This window comes from Ochotona curzoniae, unplaced genomic scaffold, assembly GCF_017591425.1.
Source record: "Ochotona curzoniae isolate NIBS_2020 unplaced genomic scaffold, NIBS_Ocur_1.0 scaffold_4505, whole genome shotgun sequence".
NCBI classification, from domain to species: domain Eukaryota; kingdom Metazoa; phylum Chordata; class Mammalia; order Lagomorpha; family Ochotonidae; genus Ochotona; species Ochotona curzoniae.
The window spans coordinates 28,878,830-28,904,123 of NW_024467118.1; the positions used below are offsets into that span (position 1 = coordinate 28,878,830).

The window sequence follows — 25,294 nt, forward strand, 5'->3', positions numbered from 1 at the left end:
TGCATGGTGCTGTAAAATTTTTGTTTTAAGTTCATACCTGTTGTTCACTTTGTTTCCTGGCTTCTCATTTAAGGGAATGTATAGTGGTGGTATAATAAAGACTATCGTATTCAGATGTGAAGATACAATGCAGACTACATGCCTACTTCCAAATCAAAGAGGGACTGCCAATGAAACCATTGGACATATCTAGACAATGCGATGCGGGGCTATCTGACATTGCCTGCACCAGCAATGTCAGGGCGTACTTAAATAATAGACGGATAGATTTTGAATGCTTTTGAAGGACTATGCTATTGTAATAATATGGGGAATATCAATCAGGGAGTAGGAATGAGTGTGTGTCAGGGCGAATCCCAAACCCTATGGAATTGTACCATTAAAAAAAAAATTAAAACCACAATGTGTTATTTTAAAATGCACCTAAACATCACAATTTTAGACTTGCAACTGATGCTGAAGAACTATGGCATTACAATAATATGGAGGAAAGCAGTGTGGCAGGGGAAAATGAGAAGTAAGGCAGGGCAGTGTGTGCTGGGACTCCCTATACCTATAAAACTGTAACGTGGAAAATAATAACAAAAAAAAAACAAAACAAAAGTGCCCAGCATGGTAGCTGGGTGGCTAAAATCCTCACCTTGCAACTGCCGGGACCCCATATGGGACTACGTTTGTATTCCAGCTGCTCCACTTCCCATCCAGCTCCCTGCCTGTTGCCTGGGAAAGCAGCAGAGGATGATTCAAAGTCTTGGCATCCTGCACCCATGTGGGAGAGCCAGTAGAAGCTCCAGGCTCCTGGATCAGATCAGCTCTGGCTGTCACAGCCACTTGGCAAATGAGCCATCGAGAGGAAGATCTTCCTTTATGTCTCTCCTTGTCTTTATTAACCTGCCTTTCCAATAATAAATAAATCTTTTAAAAACCTGCATACAAATTCATGAAGTAATCTCTTTGTATACAATGCTACATTAGAAAAGAGGTGAGAAGGCAGAGTAAACAGTCATTGAACACTTTGCAAAGATAAGAAGGTTGGGGTTATTATCATTTGAAAGGCAAAGAGGAGAGTCAGAAACAAAAGAGCAGTCTCCCATCCTGATTCTCTCCTCAAATACACACAACAGCCAGCATGGGCCAGGCCAAAGCAAGACATGCAGAACTCGATGTGGATCCTCTACACAGGTGTCAAGAACCCATCGCCTGCTGCCTTGCAAGGTGTCCTTGCAGGAAGCTGGAGCGAGAAACAAACTGAAAGCTGGGACTTTAAGCAGGCACTCCTATGTTGGATGCAGGTGTCCCATGTGGCAGCTTAACCACTGCCAATGTCTATTTCCCAAGAATTAGTTTCTACCCACTTCCTGCCCTGACTTAACCCGGCTCTCTTGGATGAATATGTAAAGGATCTTCAAACCCCAGTTTTAGTACCTCTTCTCCCTCTCTGTGCTTATGCTAAGCTTGTCCTTATCCTGATGTGCAAAGATGCCTTTCTGGACAATCAATCACAGCCTAGAATCAGCTTGGGATATGGCTGGTTTATGGTTTGCTTAAAGGAGAGCTTTAGCATTCGCATGTACCCAGGTCAACTCTCTCACTGAACTGCCCCAAAGTCACATGAACATCTGCACTCATGAACATCTGCATGTATTCCAGGTACCTAAACCAGAACACTCATCACCAGCCTAACCTACCAGAGCCCTTTAATCATAGAAAGCAAACTGGCTACATCCTCCTTACCACAAATCTTTCAATAAAACATCAGCCACGTGTCCAATGTCAGCATCAGCAAGATTTACAGAGCACCAGGCCCAAGAGCAACAAATCAGCATACCTGCCTGCATCTCTAACTCAGATCGGCCCCAAAGCACTCACCTGCCCCACGTGCTGTGCCTGTTGGGGCTGATGCTTTACTTGGGCCAGCCCCAAGTCAGGTGCATATCCATCACTAGATCCTCTATTGGTCAAATGTCTGAACACCAACAAACCACTTCATAGTGTCTTACAGCTTCTTGTATCAAGTAAGAAAGCGCATGTACAAAAGAATAAAACCCAGATGGAAGAGAGAATAAATAGGGAGAAAAGGAAAGGCAGCATTTGTCTCAGAAAGAATTAGCATTACATATACTATACAGCACACCACTCCATAGGCCATCTATACAATGAAGAAATCCTGGATGGCTGTTCTTGAATTCAGAAGAAAAACATCAGACTGCAAAGACACACTGTGTAGTTCAGTGGGTGTGCTCTACGGTAGCGTGGAATCAGTTATGACACTGACATCCTGATCATGGTCCAGATAAATAAATGTTAGAATAACAAGCCATGTTTAGTCATGTTGTGGTTGTCCAGGATTTACAGAGCATTGGGCCTGGGCCAGCTAATCAGCACCCTTGCCTGTGTCTCTAACCTAAACCAGCCCCAAAGCACCCACCTGCCCTTAGAGGCTGTGCCTGAGACTGATAGGGCTAGGGGCCAGACAATAGTGACCCATGCTGAGGGTTATTTTGAACCACACCTAGGTTCAGGCATAGAGTAGGGCTGATTAGCAATGTCTTTCACAGCCGCACACTTATCAGATAGCTCCCCAGTTTTTCTAGAACCATCCTTCCATGACCTCTTTCTTGCTTCTCTAGCACATGCTTCTCAAACTTCAATGGGAGTGAGGGGCTGGCATGATGCCTCAACTGGCTAATACTCCACCATTGGCACCAGGACGCCATACAGGCACCAGCTCATGTACCAGTTGCACCACTTCCCATCCAGTACCCTCCTTGAAGCCTGAGCAAGCAGTGGAGGATGGACCAAAACCTTGGAACCCTGCACCCATATGAGAGACACAGAGAAATCAACTGGCTTAAGATTGGCTCGGCTCTGCCCATTGTGGTCATCTGGGGAGTGAACCCACAGACGGAAGATCTTTCTCTGTCTCTCCTCTCTCTAAATCTGCCTTTCCAATAAAAATAAATAAATCTCTTTAAAAAAATCTTCTTATGTGTATGAATCACTCAGGAGTCTCGCTAACGTGCAGCATCTGACACCATTAGGCTGCGATACTGCATTTTCACAAGTCCCAGGGACTACTCACACTGTTCCACACCAGTTTCAAGTCTCCTTTTCTTACATTATTACAATTTCCCATGGAATTGCCCATCCATTTTCTACCTTATTCCTTTTTTAAGATGTATTTCTTTTTGTTGGAAAGGCAAATATTTTTAAAGACAGAAACATCTTCCATCCGCTGTTATGCTCTCCAACTGGCTGCAATGGTTCCAACTGAGACAATCCGAAGCAAGGAGGTAGAAGCTTCTTTCAGGTCTCCCACACGGGTGCAGAGTCCCAAGGCTTTGGGCTTCTCAACTGCTTTCCTGGGCCATAAGCAGGGAGCAGGATGGGAAGTGGAGCAGCCATCACATGAACCGATGCCCATAGGGGATCCCAGCACATGCAAGGGGAGGATGTAGCCACTAGGCCATCCCACCAGGCCCATCACCTTATCTCTTTTTCTTACTGCAGGGCAAGCAGAGGCAAGACAGGCTCACTGGTGTCAGACTTTAATAATCGGAGAATTTAAACATAAACGACTCCACAACTTTTTGTACTTTTTAAGCATTCAATGTTAGTCACTTCAATCTATGTGTTTGTTTATAGTCATAAAGTTTGACTCATCAGACTTTCATCAGGAAGATGTTTCTCCCAACTGCTTTTCCTGAGTTGTAGAGCAAAACAATGTTTATGTCCTTAAGTGACCATGAAGCTCTACAGGGTCTTGAACCCCCTACTAAGTAATCAAATGAATCGTATTTGAAATAGTTGCATAATCATGTTTGCTTTATTGCATTCCAATTTTTTTAATTGCATCCAAAAATGAAGTACATGATAGCTCCCCGTTAGTCTGAATGCAAATGGCATCAAAGTGAGATATACTTGCTTGCTTTTGCCAAGATGATTGCGTACAAGGAACATAGATACTTTTGTAAAAACTGAGAGATTCTGATACTGACAGGTTCATCACTTTATATCTTTGCCATATTCACTATGAAAAATTGCACAGTAATACCCTTCTTTCATTCTGGTACCCCCACAAAGAGTATGTAGACTTTGTGCTGTGCACCAAAACACGTGTTCCTTTTGAAAAAAATTCCCAGCTGAGTATCTCCTTTCTAACCACAGTAGCCCTTAGTCACATGATTAATGACAAACTCTCAATCCTGTGTGGAGTCAATAGGTCCACTTTCTACTCCAGCTCTCTCAAGAGATGAAAATTCTGTGTCAATAAGAGGTTTCAGAAAGTTCTCCACTTTCGTCAACCTTTGCTTCAGTTTCCGCTGCATAGACTCATACTCCGCCAGGATCCGAGCAAACCTTGTCTGCATAAGATCTACCGAGCCCTCCATTTGAGCGACTTTTTCTTCAAGATCTTTGGGATCACTACCAGCATTGGCAATATTCAGATCCAGCAGACCATCTTTCATTAGAATTTGCTTCCCTTTCTCTTCCAGCATAGTTTTGGCGTCTGGGTACTCAGTTAGAGCTTCCATGAGGTCATCTTTTGAGAGGCAAAACAGGTCTGAGTAGCCAATGCTTTTAATATTGGCTGTTCTTCGATTGCCAGCTTTGCTGCCTTTAATGTTAAGAATGCTGATCTCACCAAAGTAGCTGCCATCACTCAGCACCACAAACTGAGTGATTCCATCATCTGCCACCACAGCGAGTTTGCCTTCTTTGATGATGTACATTTCTCGTCCAATATCCCCTTTCTTGCAAATATAATCTCCAGGGCTATAGACTTGGGGTTGTAGTTTCAAGACCAACTCCACCAATAGACCAGCTTCACAGTCAGCAAAAATACGCACCTTTTTTAACGTGTCGAGGTGAACATTGATGGCGATTTCTGCTCTTAGTTTATCAGGTAGATACTTCAAGACTTCTTTCTCATCAACGGTTTTTTTGTTAGTCCACAGGTAGTCAAACCACTTAATTACTCTCTTTTCCATGTCTTTGCTTACATTTCGGAAATGCATGTATTGCTTGATAGCATCAACTCTTGCTTGAAATTCTGCCCTAGCTGCATTCATGTTAGAAATCATAGACCCTATGTTACCAACAATGGTAGCAAAAATTAACACTCCAATTAAGAAATCAACCACCACAAAAACATACTCAGAATCCAGAACAGGGGGTGGTGTCTCCCCAATGGTAGTCAAAGTTAGTGTAGACCAGTAAAGACTGTAGACATACTTTCTAGCCAAACGACCAAATTCGGGATCATTAACATCAGGGTAGACCCATGCATCATTTCCAAATCCAATAGCTTTTGAAATAGAGTAGTACACACATGCATTCCAGTGAATAATGATGACAATATACATGACAAGGTTGGAGATCCTGAAGATGTTTGGGTAATTGGTCCTTGTTTCTGTTCTCTGGAAGAACTCAAACATACGAGAGATCCTTAAGAGCCGATTTAGTCTGATTTCTGGATAGTTCCACCCCAACTTAAAATACAGCAGATCGGTTGGTATCATTGACACAGCATCAAGTTTAAATTGCAAATCTGATTTGTATTTTTCTATGAGTTTATGTTCTTCCTTCACCAACAGTCCTTGTTCTAGGTAGCCTAAAACAAAAAGAAAAAAATCAATCTAATATTGTCTCTCTACAACGTCACTGTGAATTTTCCTAAAGTAATTCACAACTAAATTTATTGAGTTCAAACCAAGAACCATTTTCAATACGTATGCCTTTAGCAGTGTGATAAGACATGCGTAACAATCAATATACGACTGAAAAACATTCTGTTGTAGAAATAAAAAGTAGAACTTTTTAAGTGCAAAACCAAAAGATTGTATATAAATATATTTACCTTTTAATTGTTCATGTGTCTACAAATCTACATCCAGCATCACCAGAGAGGTAAAGCAATTCCTCTGATGAATAATGTTCATGTGACACTGTAATACAACCCTAACACTATATATACATCTGTGTGTGTGTGGTGTGTGTGTATGCTTTGTTCCTTACCCCATCTGTGTGTGTGTGTGTGTGTGTGTGTGTGTGTGTGTGTGTGTGTGTGTGTGTGTGTATGCTTTGTCCTAATTTTCTGGCACAGAGCTCTTAAAATCTTCATAATTTCCCAAGAATTATGTTCTGATGTTTGACATTTGATCCTACTTCCTGACACAGATCTCCTAATCCCTCACAACTTTCTAGACTGTAAGAATGTCTTTTGTTCCAGTGAGGCCACTCTTGAACTGTTGAACTCCTGAATAGAGGCTAATGTTAGGAAGATGAAGCCATGCTTACACACGTGGAAACTTCAGTCAATCCTTACCTGCATCCCATATCCTCCAAGAAGGAACGCAGGGCTGGATATTAATTCAAGATTCTATAATGCAGTCCTGGCAAGATGGCCTAGTAGCTAAATCTTTACCTCACATGCACTGGAACCCCAGGTGAGTGTACTCTTATGTCCCAGCTGCCCCACTTCCCATCCAACTCCCTGTTTGTGGCCTGGGAGAGTAGTCAAAGACAGCCCACAACCTGTGGCCCCTGCACCCTCGTGGAGACCTGGAGAAACTCCTGGCTCCTAGCTTTAGATCAGCTCAGGCTTTTGTGGCTACTTGTGGAGTGAACCAGCAGATGGAAGATCTTTCTGTCTCTCCTTCTCTCTGTAAATCTACCTTCCCAATAGAAATAAATAAGTCTTTCTTTAAAAAAAAAAAAAAAAGATTTTGCAATGCCTACAAGTTAAGCCATCTATAAAAATCCCTGATCTATGGGACCAGGAGAGCCTCTAGGTTGAAGAACACACCCACATGCCAGGTGCTATGTACCCTAAATACACAGGAACGTAAGCTCCTGTTCTTTCTTTTCTTAAGATTTATTTATTTCCATTACAAAGTCAGACATACAGAGAGGAGGAAAAACAGAGAGGATGATCTTCTGTCCAATGATTCACTCCCCAAGTGACCGCAACAGCTGGAGCTGAGCCAATCCGAAGCTAGGAGCCAGGAGCTTCTTCTGGGTTCCCCAGGCAGGTACAGGATCCCAAGGCTTTGTGCTGTCCTTGTCTGCTTTCCCAGGCCTGAAGCAGGGAGCTGGATGGGAAGTGGGGCCGCTGGGATTAGAACCGGTAACCATACAGGATCCCAGCACTTGCAAGGCAAGGACTTTAGCCACTAGGCCATGGTGCCGGGCCCAAGCTCCTATTCCTGTGACCCTTTTGTACTTTGTCCAGTGTATCTCCTCCTCTGGGTCTTCCTCTATATTCTATAATAATCAAGAAATATGTGTTTTCCTGAGTGCTGTGAGCCATGCTAGCAAATTATGTAACCTGAGACAGAGATTCTGGGACTACTGATTTATACACATACAGGAGCACAGTTGACAGTCTGGGGCTTATGTTTGACATCTGAAGTGAAGAATGGCCTTGGGCGAATGAATTCTTAACTTTCAGAGTCTGGATTAACTCAGGTTAGTGTCAGAACTGAGTTACATTGTAGGATACTGAACCGATGTTACAGAATTGCTTGATGTGTAGCACTTAACCCTCCACCACATTCCTGTGGCAGGGAATCTATTGTGAGCTTATACATCTTGGTTGCATCAGCCTAATAACTCACACTGCTCTTTCAGAAAATCAACCCTACCCTCAGTTTGTGGGTACCTGCCCTGCTGTGTTTCTTACCCGTGCCTTCCCCTTTTCATTTAAGTATAACTGCCCTCTGAGGCTGCATTTTCAACTCTAATTCTTGACCTCAGTCTTTTTGTTACTCACCTGGAAAATTCCTTTCTACACTGTCACAATGGGTCTCAAGTTTTGGACTTAAGAGTTTTAATGCTCAAATACATGATGTTAGGGGAAGTATGTGCTCCCCCTCCTCCTAGGCTTGCTAGCTACCAGAACTGAACATCAGACATTGCAGGTGGACCATTTCTCCAGGGATCAATGTTTACAAAAAGTTAAGATTTCATACAAGGATTCTCCAAAGTTTCTCTACTCTGGGCAGGCGGCGGGGGGGTGGGGGGGGGTTGGCAGGAGGATTCCAAGATGACTGAGTAGAGAAAAGACATGCTGCTATTGATCATGAGAACATACCAGGCAAATGAGAGGATCTGTGCTCCTCGAAGATGGCTGGAGAGAAGTTTCCAGCAAAAATCTACAGTAAGAAGAGAGACCACAGAGCAGCCAGGACTGTGCACACAAGCAGTAGCTCATGAGGCACCACCAGCGACTCCAGCATCCAAAGGCTGGCAGGAAGGACATCTTTCCAGAGTGGGGCGAGAGGATTACGCAGCTGTGCTTCACTGGTGCTCCTACCTCAGGGAGAGACTTGTGGGTCCCACTGACTGACCGCAAGTGGATGATTTCATGGCGGAAGGGCAGAGTGGGGGCAGAGAAATCTGTGGTCCCTGCTGACTTTGAGTCTGGCAGACAAGCTGGCAGGGGGTGGGGCACAGTTCCCACTTAACTCTGAGAATGGGGGGCACACGTCCTTCTCCTCTATCTCCAATAAAGTGCCTAGCTCAGGGATGGAGCAAATCCATTTGGATGGAGAGATTCTCAAGGCAGAGAGCAGCTCCACTATTGTCTGGGACTGTGGCAACCCTGGGACTGTGCTGTAGGCTGGGACTCCGTGCTTACACTAAAGAGTGCATGGGTTCTTTGTGTAGTTCATGTGCCTGCATGGAAGGTACAGGTAAGTAGGCAGAGAGAGGTTCACCTTGGCACAGAGAAAGGCAGAGACAGTAACCATGCAACCACGTAATCATCTCTCCCCCACAGACTACAGAGGAGAGTTACCACCCTATTTGGGGAGTTACCTGGACCATTGTCCCACCCACAAACCCTGACCAGAGCTCTGGGTTCCACCAGCATATATATTTGGATATCCCCTGAAGGTGCAGGCATCGTATTGTGTCTAGGGGCACATTCCCAAGAAAAAAGACTTCACATGGTTCTCTAGCATACCAGTTATAGCAATAAAAGAAATATGAACAAGCAGGACAATATGACATCCCAAAGGATTGATTGTTAAATTACTCAAAAACATCGAGAAGCAGTTACATGAATGAAGAAACTCTATGAACAGCACTGGTGAGAAATTTTGTTGGAAAACAGAAATGTTAAAGAGCAATCAAACCAAAGTATTAGAAATGCAGAATTCAATATATCAAATAAAATATACAGAGGAAACCCTGAACAACAGACTGGATGAGGACAAGGAAAATTTGAGTTGGAGTAGAAGGCTTTTGAACTATCACAGTTGCACAAGAGAAGAAGAAGAAAGAAGGAGAGGAGGAGAAGTACAGAAGTAGTAGTGGTGGAGGAGGAAAAAAATGAAAACAGTGTTTGGATTCTGCAAGATATCATCAGACAACAACAAAAAACCATAGGTATCTTTGGCATTCCTGAAGGAAAAGCAGAAGGACTTAGAATATTTATTCATAAAATAATAGCAGAAAATTTTCCAAGTCTGGAAAAAGATACAGATATCCAAGTACAGGAAGCACACAGAATTCCAAATAGACACTATCACAGATCTTTACCATGAAATATTCTATTCAAACTATCAAAGGTGAAACTCTCAGAAAAGATGCTAAAATGGCAATAAAAAATAAAAGATCACCTTTAGAGTACATCTAGTTAGACTGACAGCAGATTTCTAATCGGAAACCCTCCAGGCAAGGAGAGAACAGAGCTATAGCCCAAGTCCTTAAAGGAAAGAGCTCTAAACCCCAACTAATGTATCCTACAAAGCTCCCATTTATAAATGAAGGTGAGATAAAGACCTTCAAAACAAAAATTGAAACAATTTGTCATTATACTTAGTGATGTGATACACACAGAAACAGCCGAAAACCAGCATAAGGAAAGTGAAGGCAGAAAATTTCCTAATGAAGCACCAAGGATATCCAAACTAACAACAGGAATATTTATGGGAAGATGGTACAACTAAGTCATGACTCAGCAATAATAACTGAATGAAAAGCAATAAATTATCTAATTAAGACACAGATTAACTAAATGAATTTCAAAAGCAAGACCCATCTACATGCTACCTAGAAGAAACACATCTCACGAACAAAGACACACACAGACTTAAAATGAAAGAATGGAGAAAGATACTCCATGTAAATGGAAATTTTAAGTGAGCCTTATTATTCCAACATTTAACAAAATTGATTTTAAGATAAAAACTGACAAAAGTGACAAAGAAGGTTATTACATAATGATTGATGGGTCAATTCACCAGGAAGATGCAACTCCAGTAAACGTTCATATACCCAAAGCTACATTACCCAGTTATTTAAAATAAATGTTGGAGCCAGAGCTGTGGTACAACAGATTAAGCCTCTGCCTGTGGTGTTCTGTAAAGTGGAAAGTCTCATCAACAAATGGTGCTGGGAAAATTAGATCTACATATGTAGAACCATGAAACGAGATCCCTGTCTTGTACCTTACGTGAAAATTAACTCACTGTGTTAACTCTAAATCTACAACCTGATACCAATAAATTACTAGAAGAAAACATGAGGCAAGCTGTGTAAGACACTAGCATAGGCAAATATTTCTTATAAAGGACCCTAGAAGCACAGGCAACTAAAGCAAAAACAAATGGGATTACATCAAGCTCAGAAATTTCTGCAGAGTAAACACTAAACAAAATGAAGGATACAGATGGGACAAAATATTTGCACACCATACAACTGATAAAGGATTAATACCCAGGATTAATAAAGAACTCAACTAATTCAACAAGGAAATAAGCAGCTCAGTTAAAAAGTGAACAAAGGACTTGAACAGACAATTTTCAAATTCCTGTTGAACTGTGGTTTTTCTGTTTTTACCTACTGAATGTTATGGTCAGTGGTGCATTAAGCCTGTGATTACAGAATAGATTGAAATTACATTTTTGTAAAAAGTAACGAAGCAAAAAAAGAGAGGAAATAAAGAGGGGAATAAGGAGAGAAAGAGTTTAGGTTATTTTGTTAAAATTTTACCTATGTAATACATGAAATCTGTTCTCATTATAATAATACATTAAAAATCATTTAAAACTTATCAATAATTTTGTATGATAATATGCTGAAATAATATCTTGGAAACACTAGATTAAATAAAATGTATTTTTAAAAGAAAAGAACAAAGTTTCCACTTTGTGTGTATTAGTTTAGTTGCCACTGTAAAAACAATGAGCTTATACCTACTTAACAAAAACACCTCAAATAGGATGCTATCAAATGCTTCTCCTTGGTTCATGATGCCCTGTCAGAAAGCACAAAATCGACTGAAGGCTGTTTTCTTGCACAATTTCTAATGTGGCTCTGCTGGGTACAATGATACTTTTCCCAGGGCTTCTTTAAGGTATCTTCCTAAAAGGCAGCAATTCTCCTTTCCCCACAGCGCTGGCAGAATATTCTTGCACTTTCTATTCCTGTCACCCAGCATGAGTCTAGCAATCAGGAAAAAGGAGGCAAACCAACCCACACTCACGAGGTTGCTTAGTAACATGCTTCTGAATGAGTGTGGTGTGGCCAGGCCTGTGAGTGGTTTTCTGTGCATTTATTGTGAAAATCGCTTAGCTCTGGGAATTTCTAACTGTGTGATACAGATAAAGCATGAAATTTTAAGATAGCAAAACTGAACACATTTACCTGTCCTCGTTCGTACAAACATGTCAACAAGATAGACTATATCTGATACGTAGTCACAAATGAGCCAATATTCTAGGTAATCAGATTGAAGTTCATCAAAACATGCTCTGTAAAAGAGAAAGTTGAATGCATAAAATGCAAGTGGAACCAATTTAACTAAAAGTCTTCTTGGTATAACATTGATCAGACGAGAAGTATAACACACTAAGGCCAGGGATTGACCATCAGAATTCATTCAATCAACCTTGGTTTTCCCAGATGTTTTCCTGAGCAGCTGGATTTTATTTTCAAATACTTCTGAATTCCAATGTTCTTTCCCGTTATACTAGCTGGCTTCGTAAAAACATGAACTAAGAATAAGCAGCCATGAGCTCAAACCAGAATATGTTGGGTGGAATACATTTTTAACTACCAGGTTTACATTGACTAGCTCTACCCAGAACAGGAAATTGCACTGGGTGTTGATAACTGAGATGTTTACCATCCAGAAGACACCAATCCTTGATTTTTTTTCCCCTAACATTATTAACTTTGTGTTTCTTGAAGGCCAAATAAAACACAAAGTTTCTGCTAACATTCTAATTATATGAGCAATAAAAACCTTTAATGTCTTTCCCCACACTCCTCTTCATCACAATACTGAAAATTCAAGCACTCAGAGAACTCCTGGTCGAAAGAAAGCATATTGGGAATATTAGCTTTTCTTTATAATCTGTGGTAGAGAAATGAGGTGTGTTTTGAAACACTACAGTTCACAGTTCAATATGTTTAGTAACCTGGAAACTAGAAGTTGGGGGATAGCCACAATACAGATACCTTGCAATAATCATAGTCCAGTTGTACATCACAGGTAAGGTGATGCAAAACAGCCAGTTGTAATACATGTTTCCCGAGGGATCAATAATCATGACTTCTTTCTTTTCCCTAGCAACGATTAGAGATAACAGAGAAGGTTACCAAGAAACAAAAGTATTTCTTTGATCATGTCATATATGATGATGCCTGTTACCAACAATTGATATAGAAGTCAACCGCAGAAGCTCACCCTGTAGTGGGGAGATCAGCTTGGCAGAAGTACATGAATCATAAGACATTGGTCAGCTAAGGTGGGCAGAGAATAAACTGACCAGTCTTACATTAAACTATGTGTTGAACTCTTATGTAGGTGCTTGATTGTGCAATACAGCAGTCGCTTCTGTGTCCCACCCAGATGGGATAGCGGCTTAGATCATGGGAAGCTATAGCTATTCCACAGACCCTTTAAAAGGTCGTGGGCTATAGGAGAGCAATGATTTTGTCATCTACTTTCAGGTACAAAGTAGCCACGTACTACAGTGTGAGGGAGAACTTGTGGCTTCTTTCCCATCTGTAGCTCTCAATAGTAAGCATGCCTTTTATAGTGAGCCTTCTTTACTTTGGAGAACTTCTCATAAAATTTCTATTATTAAAAAAAGAACCCTGGAACAGAGGCACAAACCATATAGAAAAGGTGGGGTATGCTAATCAGCTAAAGGAGTCATCAAATTTTATTTCAGCTTTTAAAAATTAGTACTAAAGATTCCAGGAATTTGATTTTCCTTGGAATCTATTTCCAAGGGGTAATTTTTTCCTTCATCAATCCTTAGGGTGGGTGGAAAGTCAGCCATACCAGTGAAAATATTGATTTTAGGAAAATCAGAACAAAATTTCAGTTGACACATTTAGTAAGAACTCATCTAAATGTTTATTTTTATATTTGTTTGCTTTTCTTATTTGAGAGGCACAGCAAATAATTGAGTGCTCCTATCTGCCAGCACTTTCCAAATGCCCACAGTGTCCAAGCATGGACCAGCCCAACTCAGGAGCTGGGAGCCTAAGCCATGTCTCTCACAGATGGCAGGAACAGTTTCTTGAGCTGTCATGTTAGCTTCAGGGTCTGCCTCAGCAGAAAGCTGGGATCAGAAGGAAAGCCAGGACTCAAGTCCAGGGACTCCCATGTGAAACATGGACATCTTAACCAGTTTATTAACCTGCAGGCTAAACATTGGCCACTAAATATCTATTTTCAAATGTTTAAAAATATTTAGTCTCTACAAGTCTTCATTATAATAAAGCTTCTGCATACTTTATAAGACATTATGCTTGCAACTGAAACTCATCACCAACTCATTTCTAATTGGAATGCCAGTGAAAACACTTAACTCTTCTTTCTTATCTTTGTTTTTCTCCTCTTTGGTTTTCTTCTCCTTTTCCTTCTTATTCTTCTTCTCTGAAGCCTTTTTGTTTGCATTTTTATCATCTGATTTGCTGAAAAAGTTGAGTATTTAATATTAAAATATGGTAAGATGAAAATAGTACAAGCAGAAAAACAAGAGATCATTCATGCCAACGTCTAACTCACGTTTTCTTTTCTTTCTTCTTTTTCTTCTTCTCTTTTTGTTCTCTAGAGAAGAAACAGTATCTGTCACACGAGCACATTCCACTCTGACTTTCATTCTTATTTACTTTCCACTGAGCAAGAATCCTCAGCTTTGCATTCAAAGATATGCCCCAGTACTTAGAACTCAGTAATCTCATCTCCTAGTGGCGATTTCTGCCCAAACTCTACAACTAACCAGTTAGCAAAACAAACAAAACCAAAAAAAAAATTAAAAAAAAAATTAAAAAAAAAAACACCTGGGTTAATAAATGTGGAAAACTGAAAAAACTGGAGTAAAATAAAAGCATAAGCCCATGGAGGGAAACTTCATCAGCATGAGTCCCAGACAGTATGATTCTGAAATGCCAATGTATAAAAAAATCGTCACTTAGGTTTAAATTCTTGATCTCATTTAAGTTTATCTTTGAATAAAAGCATCAAGAATGTCAAGAAAATGGAATCAATCTTTTCTTCAGGAAACAGTCCTGACTAAAGAAAATTTGGGGGAGTAGTCAAAAAGTTCAAGATATTGTAATTAGAATCCCAATGTCCATACTAGAATTGTTCAGTACATTCGAGACCACCTTTTCCTATACACAGCTTCTTCTTGGGAGGAGACTGCATGATTAAAGACTTTTTTCTACAGAAATCTTTTTCTACTCTATACAAAGACTGGAGTTTACAGTTAGCCAGACCTACAGTTACAATACCTTGCCCTGACCAGCTAAAAAGTCTGAAGAAAAATCTATGATTCAGGAATGAATGAACAAACATCTCATTGCCACTAGGTTAGTCAAGAGAGGGCTGCTGAAGAGAGACATTGGCAGGTCTGAACCCAGACCTCTCAAGTTTGAGAAGAGAAAGGATGCTAAACAGGTAGAAGTTTGTTTGTTTTTTTAAAGATTTATTTTTATTTTTATTTTTTTATTGGAAAGGCGGATATACAGAGAGGAGAGATCTTCCGTCCAATGATTCACTCCCCAAGTGAGCGCAACGGCCAGGAGCCTCTTCCGGATCTCTCACGCCAGTGCAGGGTCCCAAAGCTTTAGGTCGTCCTCTACTGCTCTCCCGGGCCACAGGCAGGGAGCTGGAAGGGAAGCAGGGCTGCCGGGATTAGAACCGGCGCCCATATGGGACCCCGGGTGTTCAAGGCGAGGACCTTAACCACTTGAGCCACCACGCCGGACCCATCGGGTAGAAGTTTTAAGTGCAAATGGAATTAGTGCATGAGAATGACCCCACAGAATTGAGATCCTTTGTCAAGAAGTGGGAGGTAAGACTGGCAGGCAGGCGGGACTTGGCATTGCACTCCTGGAGGAGGTGTTTCACACACACAGCGGTGTTTCCACATGAAAAAAGTAGATCTGAGTAATGCCCTGTGTGGATGGGCTGGGGGACAGAATCCCTCATCTCTCGCTGGCCTTGGCTTAAGGAAACTACCCCACTTTGTAAGACCCACTCTTATCCAACTATGCACGAGCACAAAGGCCCAGACCTGCTAGCTTGTTTAGGGGGAAACTCTGAAACCTGTACTTACTATAAGCTCTGAAACCTGACATGGTACATCCATTCCATTCCCCACCCAATCCTGCCTCCAACTCCTTTCCAGAAATTGTCCCTGGAGCATTCCCAATAACCTCTGCACGCAAGCCACCATCTCAGGGAACCTGAATTAAAACACGCTGGGTCAGACCAGTCACCCTAAAACTTCTAACTCCTTTAACTGCTTTCTTCATCTATTTAAAAAAAATCACAGGATATCATTGCTATTGAGTTTCAAAAAAAAAAAAAAAAAAGATGTGCATACTCCAAACCATTCATGTAAAATAGAATCAAAACATCAGCTTATCTTGGAATAAAAATTTTTGAAAATCACTTATATAATTTATGATATGTGGTTTCCATGAACTTTTTGAAAATCAGATATTTTGTTCCATAACAGGTTTATATATATATTCCAACATTTTCAATGGTCTTTTTTTTTTTTTAATAAATCTTCAGCTTTCTGTTCTAAATATACTTACTGATCCTTATTGCTGCTGTTGTTAACATTGAAAAGTGCCATGGTGCCAGGCAAGTACTGCTTCCTGAGAATGAGAAACAACGCATGAAATCTCAACAGTCACCATCTGTGGATCACCCACAGTAAGTAGCTTTAAAGAACAGATTCTTTTCCAGTCTCTATTTATTAGTAAAACTGTTTATATAATTTTTGAAAATGCACATTCCCCCAAGAATCACAAGCAGCTGAATACCAGTGCCTTAAATCTGAGTGATTAGTAAATGCCCATTGGGCAGTGTTCACACTTAGCATCCATCTGGGTCTAGAGAGAACAACATTGGGTGTATTAACTCCACCCCTCCACCCCAAGAGACTTAAGACTATGAGGGAGGATAAGAACATAAGAAAAGATAAATAAAAACAGTAGGAAAGCTGGAGGTAGTCAGTGAGAAGGAGGGGGAAAAAAACAGGTGATGGAGTGAGACGGAAGCAAATCAACAATGAGTATGTCCCATAGGATGAGAGCCGGTGACCCACACAGTGCCACACTCCTCTACCCCTCCAGAGCCCCGTGCCTGGAACTTCCATAACTTCTTCATTTCCCACTGAAAATCGTTAGCTCTTCTTTTCTAGCAATTCATTCCAGTGTCCTATTTCCTGGAAATAGGATCACGTGGGATAAAGTACTTTAAGCGAATGAGTGCTAATTATTCTTTTGGGATCCTAATTGCTTCGGGACCCTGAAAGAAGGGTCAGACTAAAACAGGGAAAATAGAGAACGGGGGCATAAGAGTTGTTATAGAACAGGCATGAGTCCGCAGGGAGAATGCTGGGTAGGGAATATGGATAGCAAGTTACACCTGAGGTTTTGCATAGTGCAGCCTGCGGAAGGAGAAGCCCTCACATCTGAATAATAGTTTAAGAGCAAGTTCTTGGAGCTGGATCGTACCACTCACCTCTGTGAGGGTCCTTCCTTCCCATGTGAATTGGTTCTAAAAGTACCCCTTGCGTGGGGACTTTCATTTTCCGACTCTTCCGATATAGAGGCACTGTCATCGTCATCAGAAAAGGAGCTATGGTCCAATAGGAGGCAGACAGGAATCAGAACAACGCTTCCTACCATTACGGAGGGGTAGTCGTGTTCACTACAGGCGCCACTGCCTCATCTCTCCTCCCTCTCCAACTAACCCAGTTGCTATATTTAACTGCAGGGAGTTGGGAACAACACAGAATACACAAAATTACATACAGCACAAGCATATTTTAGCAAAATATATTATCTAATCAACTATATTCTCAGATTGACACATTTTTATTGATGGATGTTAATATGACATTAACAAGAAGTATGATATCTGAGTTTTTCAGTTGTATGACAGTGGAAGTTTACAAAAAAATTTACTTCCTAATGTTTCCTTCTACTAAAAAGAAATTCAATCATGTTTGCATATATTCTCTCTATAGGGTAACCAGTTTAAATTACATTTTTATATCATATCATTAGCATTCTGAATCTTACGTACTTTTCCACATTTATCTGTCACAATGTCATCCCTTTACATTTGAAATATTAAATGAGTAATGGCTTTGACAGCAAGTCAATAGTGTTTGGAAAAGATGCCTAGGAGGTACCTCTAAAGCAATAACAGTAATATCTATATCCATTATTGTTAGGCTGTTCCATGTATATAAATTCACTCAAGCTTACTACAGAGTTCAAAATCATAAATTATAAATGGAAATAGGCACAGTTAATTAAACACCTTCAGATCACATTGCAAACACAGAGATTTACCTGCATGCTCCATTTTCCATCCTCCTTATTTCCTTTTCAATATCTGGAACAATCACATTGGGAATGTTTACAAAGGAGTGCCGTGTCTTGATAATACTTGTCTTCATGGTTAGTTTAGTGCCTGAGGAGAAAGAAGTCTTAATAGTAGAAAGATTATTCTTATATATTTACATTTATCGCCAAAAGTTTCACTCTACCATTCTTTTCAAGCTGTAGTAACACTCAATTCCAATTACTCGTTAGCAAAGTACAGACATGAACTATTGCCTTAACTTCCATTGACCAGTTTTTTGTGTGCTTTCTTTAATTATAGAATGACAGAGCTATGAAGCTTGTTTTGCCCTTTTGTATTTGCCCAAGGTTGGAAATATTCTGATACTCTATGTGTATAACAAAACGACAATAAATCTTCTTAACATCAAACAAAGAATACTAAAATGTGTGTAATTTGCAATCAGTCCAAGTGTTCAAACACATGGCATCCTGGGGTGTTACATGGGTTTTATGTTGAAAGGCAGGTACCTCACATAAAAGGTAAAAATATGGCTTGGGGTACCTGGCTCCCAGCTCCACTCCTAACTGGTTTCCTGCTAATGCACATGCTGAGATGCTGGGGCCGTGTAGTGGGTGTGGATGACATGAAGGTATGAAGAGAACAGCTCTCCTGCTGGCAAGGCCAGGAGGGGCTTCCAGATGTGCGGCAAGGCCTGACAGATGTCTCTCCAACTACCTCAATGCAATTTCACCCCCTTTTTGCATGGACACACAGCCACCCCGCCAAGAATTCTGTAATCTATTGAGGCATTGTTGTTTGCCACTTTGAGATGGTTTTTGCAACTGATGTGAGCTTCGGAGCTAATGTTACTGATAATGTCTTGGTGAGAAGGCCTTTAACAATTTTTGCTGTCTCAGCAACTCCCGTGATCCTTTGGCTGGAAGGGCTCAAGAATGTGTGTACTAACATCGCAAAACATGCTTTCAAACTAATTAAGGGTTGCTAAGCCTGTGTTTGTAATAGGAGTTTATGCTTAAAGTTTTTTGTTTCTGATCTTCATATTTTTCCCTCTGTGATATATTTTCTCCTATAACGGATAAGCTGTAGAATGAGAAAAGTAGTAGGAGTGTGTTACTAATTAATATGTCCTGCCAACTGAGTAATTCCTGTCTGTAGGGTCAGGATGGATAATGCTCTGCCTTAGGGTGAAACAATTTGCAGAATCATCTTTGGAAACACCCACTTGATCATGATGTAAAAAGCCTGCGCAAAAGCTTGAGACTTCTTCTGTATAAATGAAGGGGACAGCTTTCTTGCATTGTCCATTATGATCATGAGATTATAGTGGTCCATCCTTTCTCTTTATCTCTTTTTCTTTCTTAAAACGCCAACTCCACACACCATTCTTGAGCTCCGAACTCAGCTGGAGCTGGCCTCCAGCACTGACAGGTAAAAAATGATGGCTCACATAGCTGGGTCCCTGCTTCCAGCCTGAGAGACCCAGACTGAGCTCAGTACTCTTAGCCTTGGCCTGGCACAACCTGGCATGTAGGGAAGGGAACAAACAGGTATGAGCTTCTCTCTCCCTCTCTTTCTCCATCTGTGTGTGTATGTCCCTCTACCTTTCACATAATTCAAAGCAAATATTTTTAAAAGCTTTTCTAGTAAATAAGGATACAATTCAGTCATTGAAATTTTCAGCAGGTATATTACTTCATTCTGATGGTACAGTACAGCCACAAAGCATATTTTGAAAACCACTGGCCCAAACTTTAACCAGGGTATACAGTTTCCCAAGGACAAGTAGAACAGGTGGGGCCAAAACTTCATCTACTTTCCAGCAGCTTCCAGCCCATGCCATGCTGGCATAACTGCTGTCCATGGCACTGCCTTCTCCACCTACTCAGGCTTCTCTCAGTCGGTTGTTTCTACCCACGTTCTCACAAAAGACCTCTCTTCAAATCCAACTACCTATGCTGAGAGTACCAGTAACCAGCAGAATGTTGTACGCTGCAGCACCTGTGGCAGAGTAGTCTGGCTGCACAGTGCAGAATGTTCATTCCTCCCCTTGAACTCTGCCTCCCCGAGCACCTGGGCAGTGAGAGGCTCCTCCACACTTGCTTAAAATCAGCACCAGGGGAAAATCCTTGAACAAACTCCTTTAGAAATCCTGGAGAAGGGGCCAGCATTGTGGTAGTGCAAGTTAAGTCACCACATGCAGGACCAGCATTTCATATGGGCACCCTGACACATATGGGATCCACTTCTGATCCAGCTCCCTGCTATGGCCTGGAAAAACGCATTACTTGGGCCCCTGTCACCAACTCCTGGCTTCAGCCTGGAATCACCCAGCTGATGGAAGAGTCTCTCTCTGTGTGTGTCTCTCTCTCCCTCTCTAACTCTAATTTTTAAATAAGCAACCAAGTCTTTAAAAAAAAAAAAAAAAAGAAAGTCTAGAGAAGTCTTTCTGAGATGGTCAGACTTAGGGCCAGCGAGCATAGATACAATAGAAGCAGTCATTACGTGCAGTTAAATGCAAATGTGCAGAATCCAAAGGTTCTGTGCCCAGGATTCTGTACACACAAAACATGTTCAAATGCGGGCTGCTATTTAAAGGCATCTACTAAAACACACCAGCTGTTTACAGTCAGCCTCCAACGCTAGGAGTTATAACATACTAATAGCATCACCTTTTCACTGCCCAGTAAGGATTCGGGGTCCAACCCCAGCTCTTCAGCAAGTCGCTATGAAACCTTGGCAGAGATCTTGGTGCATCCGATTTTTCTAGAGTGCAGATGAAAGCACCTGTCCTGCCTACTATGGTGAGTCTCTATGGGTAGCAGATGAAAACCATCTATAGCGGTATGTAAATGCAAGTTGATACTATTATTAGATAATCTCAGAGCTCAAGAAGAAACAACCTAAACCTTCTTACAAAGTTAAAAACATGATGACAATGTTCTTTCTGGAAACCCTTTCCTCCAAATGATCTCTTTGAGAAATCAAAACTATCAAGGAAAATAACTATTATCCTTGTAGCGTCATAAGCCGCCTAAAATTCCCGTGAAAAACAGCAGCAGAGCAGATCCAACATGCTGCAATGTATGCCTTGACAAGCACAGGCACCTGTCAAGCACCACTCTGTTATTATCAACATATGAGGAAAACCCAACACTTTCTCAGCTACAAGAATTTTATCATCATTATTATTATCATGATGTACAGAAAATATATAAAGTATCCAAAACAGAGTTGAAATCTTAATCAAAAACCAATTATTGGGCCTGGTGGCGTGGACTAGTGGCTAAAGTCCTCACCTTGAACGTGCCTGGGATCCCATATGGGCGCCGGTTCTAATCCCGCAGCTCCACTTCCCATCCAGCTCCCTGCTTGTGACCTAGGAAAGTAGTCGAGGACAGCCCAATGCCTTGGGACCCTGCACCCGTGTGGGAGACCCAGAAGAAGTTCCTGGCTCCTGGCTTTGGATCGGCATAGCATCGGCCATTGCACTCACTTGGGGAGTCAATCATTGGACAGAAGATCTTCCTCTCTGTCTCTCCTCCTCTCTGTATATTTGACTTTGTAATAAAAATAAATAAATCTTTTTAAAAAAACTCAGGAATATTTAAAAAAAAACTCCAATTATTAAAAACCATTAAGTAAGTATTGCTTAAGTACTCTTTTTTTAAATTCCTGAAAATACAAGCATTGTAAGGACAAGAATTCTGCTTTGTTCACTACCATAACTCCTGTATCTAGAACTGGGAATATGTGTCAATACATGCTGGCTCAATAAACACGAGGGATTGGTTATAATAAAATTATATTAGTTAGTTATGACCTTAGATCATCATAAGATCCTTCATCATCATCAAGGAACATTTGTTTTAAAATTAATGTCAGACTTATTAAGAATGAGAATAAAGAATACACAGTGGTTAGAGAACTTCCTGGTTTACCCTTACCATTTCTCTCCCTCTTTAGTGGATCAGAAAGTATTCAGAATTCTCAATATTTGATCCCACAAATTAATGAATTATGGTAAAGTAGGGTTTTTTTAAAAAGAGATTTGTTTATTTTAAATTTTTATTTATTATTGCAAAGGCAAATTTCCACAGAGGAAGAGAGAGAGAAAGATCTTCTATCCAATGATTCACTCCCCAAGTGGCCACAACAGTTGGAGCTGAGCCAATCCAAAACTAGAAGCCAGGAGCTTCCTCCAGGTCTCCCATGCAGGTGCAGGGTCCCAAGGCTTTGGGCCACCCTTGACTGCTTTCCCAGGCCACAAGCAGGGAGCTGGATGAGGAGGGGAACAGCCAAGACTCAAACTGGCACCTGTGTGGAATCCCAGTATGGATAAGGTGGGGATTCAGGTACTAGGCCATCAAGCTGGGCCGATAAAGTAGGTTTTTCTTATGTTAGAGTATTTTTACCATCATACCTATTCCATAATGAAACATCTGCAGAAATTCATACTGCTTAGGAAAGTTGAGCTTAAAGTTCCTTTTACTATAAAATCCATTGTGATTCCACCAGCTATTGGCTATTTTGCTTGTATGTTAGTTTATTCCTTTGGCATTGATATGGTTTTAATGTAGCCTCCAAAACTCATATTGAAATTTATTTGCCACTGAAACAGTATTGAAAACTGATAGCTTTAAAGGTTCATTAGGTCACAAGGGCTCTGCTCCAGAGGCTGGATTACTGCCGTGATCCAAGAGTGACTTAGTTACTGAGAGAGTGGTTCCTAATGAAAGGAATGCTGTCTACTCCATCTTCCCATGAACATCTCACATGTTTCCTTGTCTGCCCGACCTGTCATGGTGTGAGTCAAAGGCCCTCACCAGATGTCAGGTAAGTATTAGGTCTTTTAATTACATACACACCCTGATAATGCACACCCACTCTTTTTGTTTGCTGGCTTGATGTAGCAATGACATAGATAAGTAGTGTTTATTGACATTGACTGGGTGAAAGAACAAATGTAATTAAAACAAACTGGCTAAGAGATATATAAATTACAAGGCCAAAATGTAAAAAGCCAATTGTAAGTCAGATATTTAATGATAAGAACTTTTTTGTTGTTTTTTTTTTGTTTGTTTTATTTTGCTTTGCTTTATCTCTTCTTAAATAATAGGAACATTTTAAAAGCTTTGTTTAATAATGTTTACCTTCCAATATAGGATGAAATCACTAATATTTAAAAATGTAATTAAGGGCCCAACAAAATGGGTCAGTAGATAAATCCTCTCCTTGCAAGCACAGGGATCCCATACGTGTGCTGGTTTGTGGTTTGTGTTTGGCTGTTCCACTTCCAATCCAGCTCCCTACCTGTGGCCTAGAAAATCAGTAGAGGATGGTCCAAAGCCTTGGGACCCTGCACCCCCATGGGAGATCCAGAAGAAGCTCCTGGCTCCAGGTTTTGGATCAGCTCAGCTTCAACTGTTGTGGCCACTTGGAGAATGAATCAGTGGATGGAAAAATCTTTCCCTCTGCCTCTCCTTCATTCTGCAAATCTTGTTTTTCCAGTAAAAATAAATAAATTTTAAAAAATGTACACATTATGAATAGTAATTTTAACAATTTCAGTTTTTAAAAATTCCTGTTTATTGAAAAGCAGAGAAAGAGACAAAGAAAAACAGAGATCTCCTATTCACTGATTCATTCCTAAATGCCCACAACAGCCAGGTAGGCAGGCAGAATGGAAGAGCTGGGGACTCAATCTAGAGCTCCCATGTGGATGACAGGGCCTCCATCACTTAAGCCATGACCTACCACTTTCTAACATGTGCATTAGTAGGACCAGAATCAGGAGTAAGGCCAAGATTCAAACCCAATGCTCCGACATGGCATCCAGGTGTCCCTAACTGGTCTCTGAACCATTATGCCAAATGCTACCCTCCAGCAGTTTAGACTCATAAAAAAATAAAACATGACAGTAATTGATAATAATTTTTTCCTAATAAAATGTACCTACCTGCCTGTCACAGAGAATTAAAAGGCATAGTGGCTTAAATTCCTATTCATCTTTGAAAGGAGGTATACAGGTTGCTAGAAAGATGCTTACCTTAACTTATCTTATGCTTATCTTAACTGGGAACTTAAGAAGTTCCCATGAGTTGGAGTTCTTAATCTCAGAAGGTCATTTTTATAACTATTTATATTGAATTTGTTCTATTTTCAAATAATTTAAAGAGACTTCAGTACCAGTGTATTTTCAAATTTTCATAAAAAGCAGAACTGAAAGGTAAAGTTATTCTGTTGCAAAAAAATTAGATAGTGATCCTATAATGTGTCTACAGAAAGATCATAAAAATGAACATTATGAAAAAACTATGCAGGAATTTAAAAAAATGTTTTACATGAAGAGAAACTCATCTTTCAATTCCATTTTTCCATGAACCTTCTGAAATGTCTTCACACATAATCTTACCCAAGGGAAAGACACATTTGCTAAAGGCACTGTGTTTGATTTCTAGAAACAGAATTAAAATTTTCAGAAATCAAGTCATATTTATTTATCATGATATTTGGTTTAGCAGAATAGTGCTAGGTTTTTATTTACTATTATTTTTAACTGAAATTACACCCTAGTGGAATTTCCACTCATCTGACAGAAACACGGAGAAGTCAGTAAACACAAGCAATCAACAACATATCTAAAAAGCATGTAACATGGAAAACAAAGCAAAAACGAATGATTAATCAAAACAGAGGTGAAAGCATAACTGAACATATAACTGTAACGGACCTGGGTTCTTACCTTTGGTTGCTAATGTGACAATCTGTGTCTTCTAGATGCAGTTCTTAGTGGTCTATCCAAAACAACCAGGCATATGCTGCGAGCCTTGACATGGTCGGAATCCAGGTCCCAATTCTTTTAAATAGTCAACAGGATGATTTTTCCCTTTCCTTCAATGTGAACAAATGACTGGTTTTCTTACTTTATTCCCAGGGAAAGCAGCAATTCCGTGGCAGTTCCGTGGCATTGACAGAGAAGGATTTTCATGACAGTATGGGATTTGCGGATTTGTACGAGGATGAAAATAACAGCAACCAAAGCATCATTATCCTGTGCAGGAACCTAGACTTATTAATATGCATGAGAGTTAGAGATTAATGAAAGGGGGGTGGTCTCAAAGCTACACCTTTTAAGAAAATTGAAAACAAACTGTAGGTAATATTACCTGGTAAGCTTTATGAAAATTATACTGCTAATTATATCCAGGGTTGTAATCATAAAACACCGTTTATGTTTTCACGATGCATGACTAAATTATCAAAACCTATCAAAAAATACAGGCAGCATGCACTTTATTATTCACTGACCTTTCAATTGTCTATCTTATGGGAAATGGCATATTTTAACCATGTTTGATCAAAAAATAAATTGGATGAAGCTTTTCATTTAAGAAAAGTTCATTCTTCAGATGAACAGAGCCGTTACAA

General features: G+C 40.4%; 2 protein-coding genes across 3 annotated transcripts in view; both read right to left on the reverse strand.

Moving 5' to 3' along the window:
* Positions 1 to 3,708: 3,708 nt before the first annotated feature.
* On the reverse strand, positions 3,709 to 24,788 carry CNGA1 (cyclic nucleotide gated channel subunit alpha 1). Its single transcript, XM_040966369.1, has 9 exons — positions 24,609 to 24,788; positions 17,851 to 17,971; positions 17,012 to 17,128; positions 16,078 to 16,140; positions 14,036 to 14,077; positions 13,837 to 13,941; positions 12,472 to 12,579; positions 11,656 to 11,762; positions 3,709 to 5,614 (listed from the first exon to the last, which is right to left on the reverse strand). Exons 2-9 carry the CDS (start codon positions 17,955 to 17,957, stop codon positions 4,200 to 4,202), a joined length of 2,064 nt encoding a protein of 687 aa, XP_040822303.1. The 5' UTR covers positions 17,958 to 17,971; positions 24,609 to 24,788; the 3' UTR covers positions 3,709 to 4,199.
* TXK (TXK tyrosine kinase) overlaps positions 24,702 to 25,294 on the reverse strand; it is a 98,073-nt gene continuing 97,480 nt past the window's right edge. For both annotated transcript variants that reach the window (XM_040966374.1, XM_040966377.1), the window contains one exon: positions 24,702 to 24,929. In XM_040966374.1, the coding sequence (XP_040822308.1) occupies positions 24,786 to 24,929 (144 nt within the window). In that variant the 3' untranslated portion in view covers positions 24,702 to 24,785. The remainder of the gene's footprint in view (positions 24,930 to 25,294) is intronic.

Excerpts from the sequence above, each read along its gene's own strand:
- CNGA1 (XM_040966369.1), bottom strand. The coding sequence starts at position 17,957 with ATGAAGACAAGTATTATCAAGACACGGCACTCCTTTGTAAACATTCCC. Across the intron at positions 14,078-16,077 it reads AACAGCAGCAATAAGGATCA|AGAACAAAAAGAGAAGAAGA; the intron begins GTAAGTATATTT and ends TTTCTTCTCTAG. Across the intron at positions 11,763-12,471 it reads TGGACTATGATTATTGCAAG|AGCATGTTTTGATGAACTTC; the intron begins GTATCTGTATTG and ends TCTCTTTTACAG.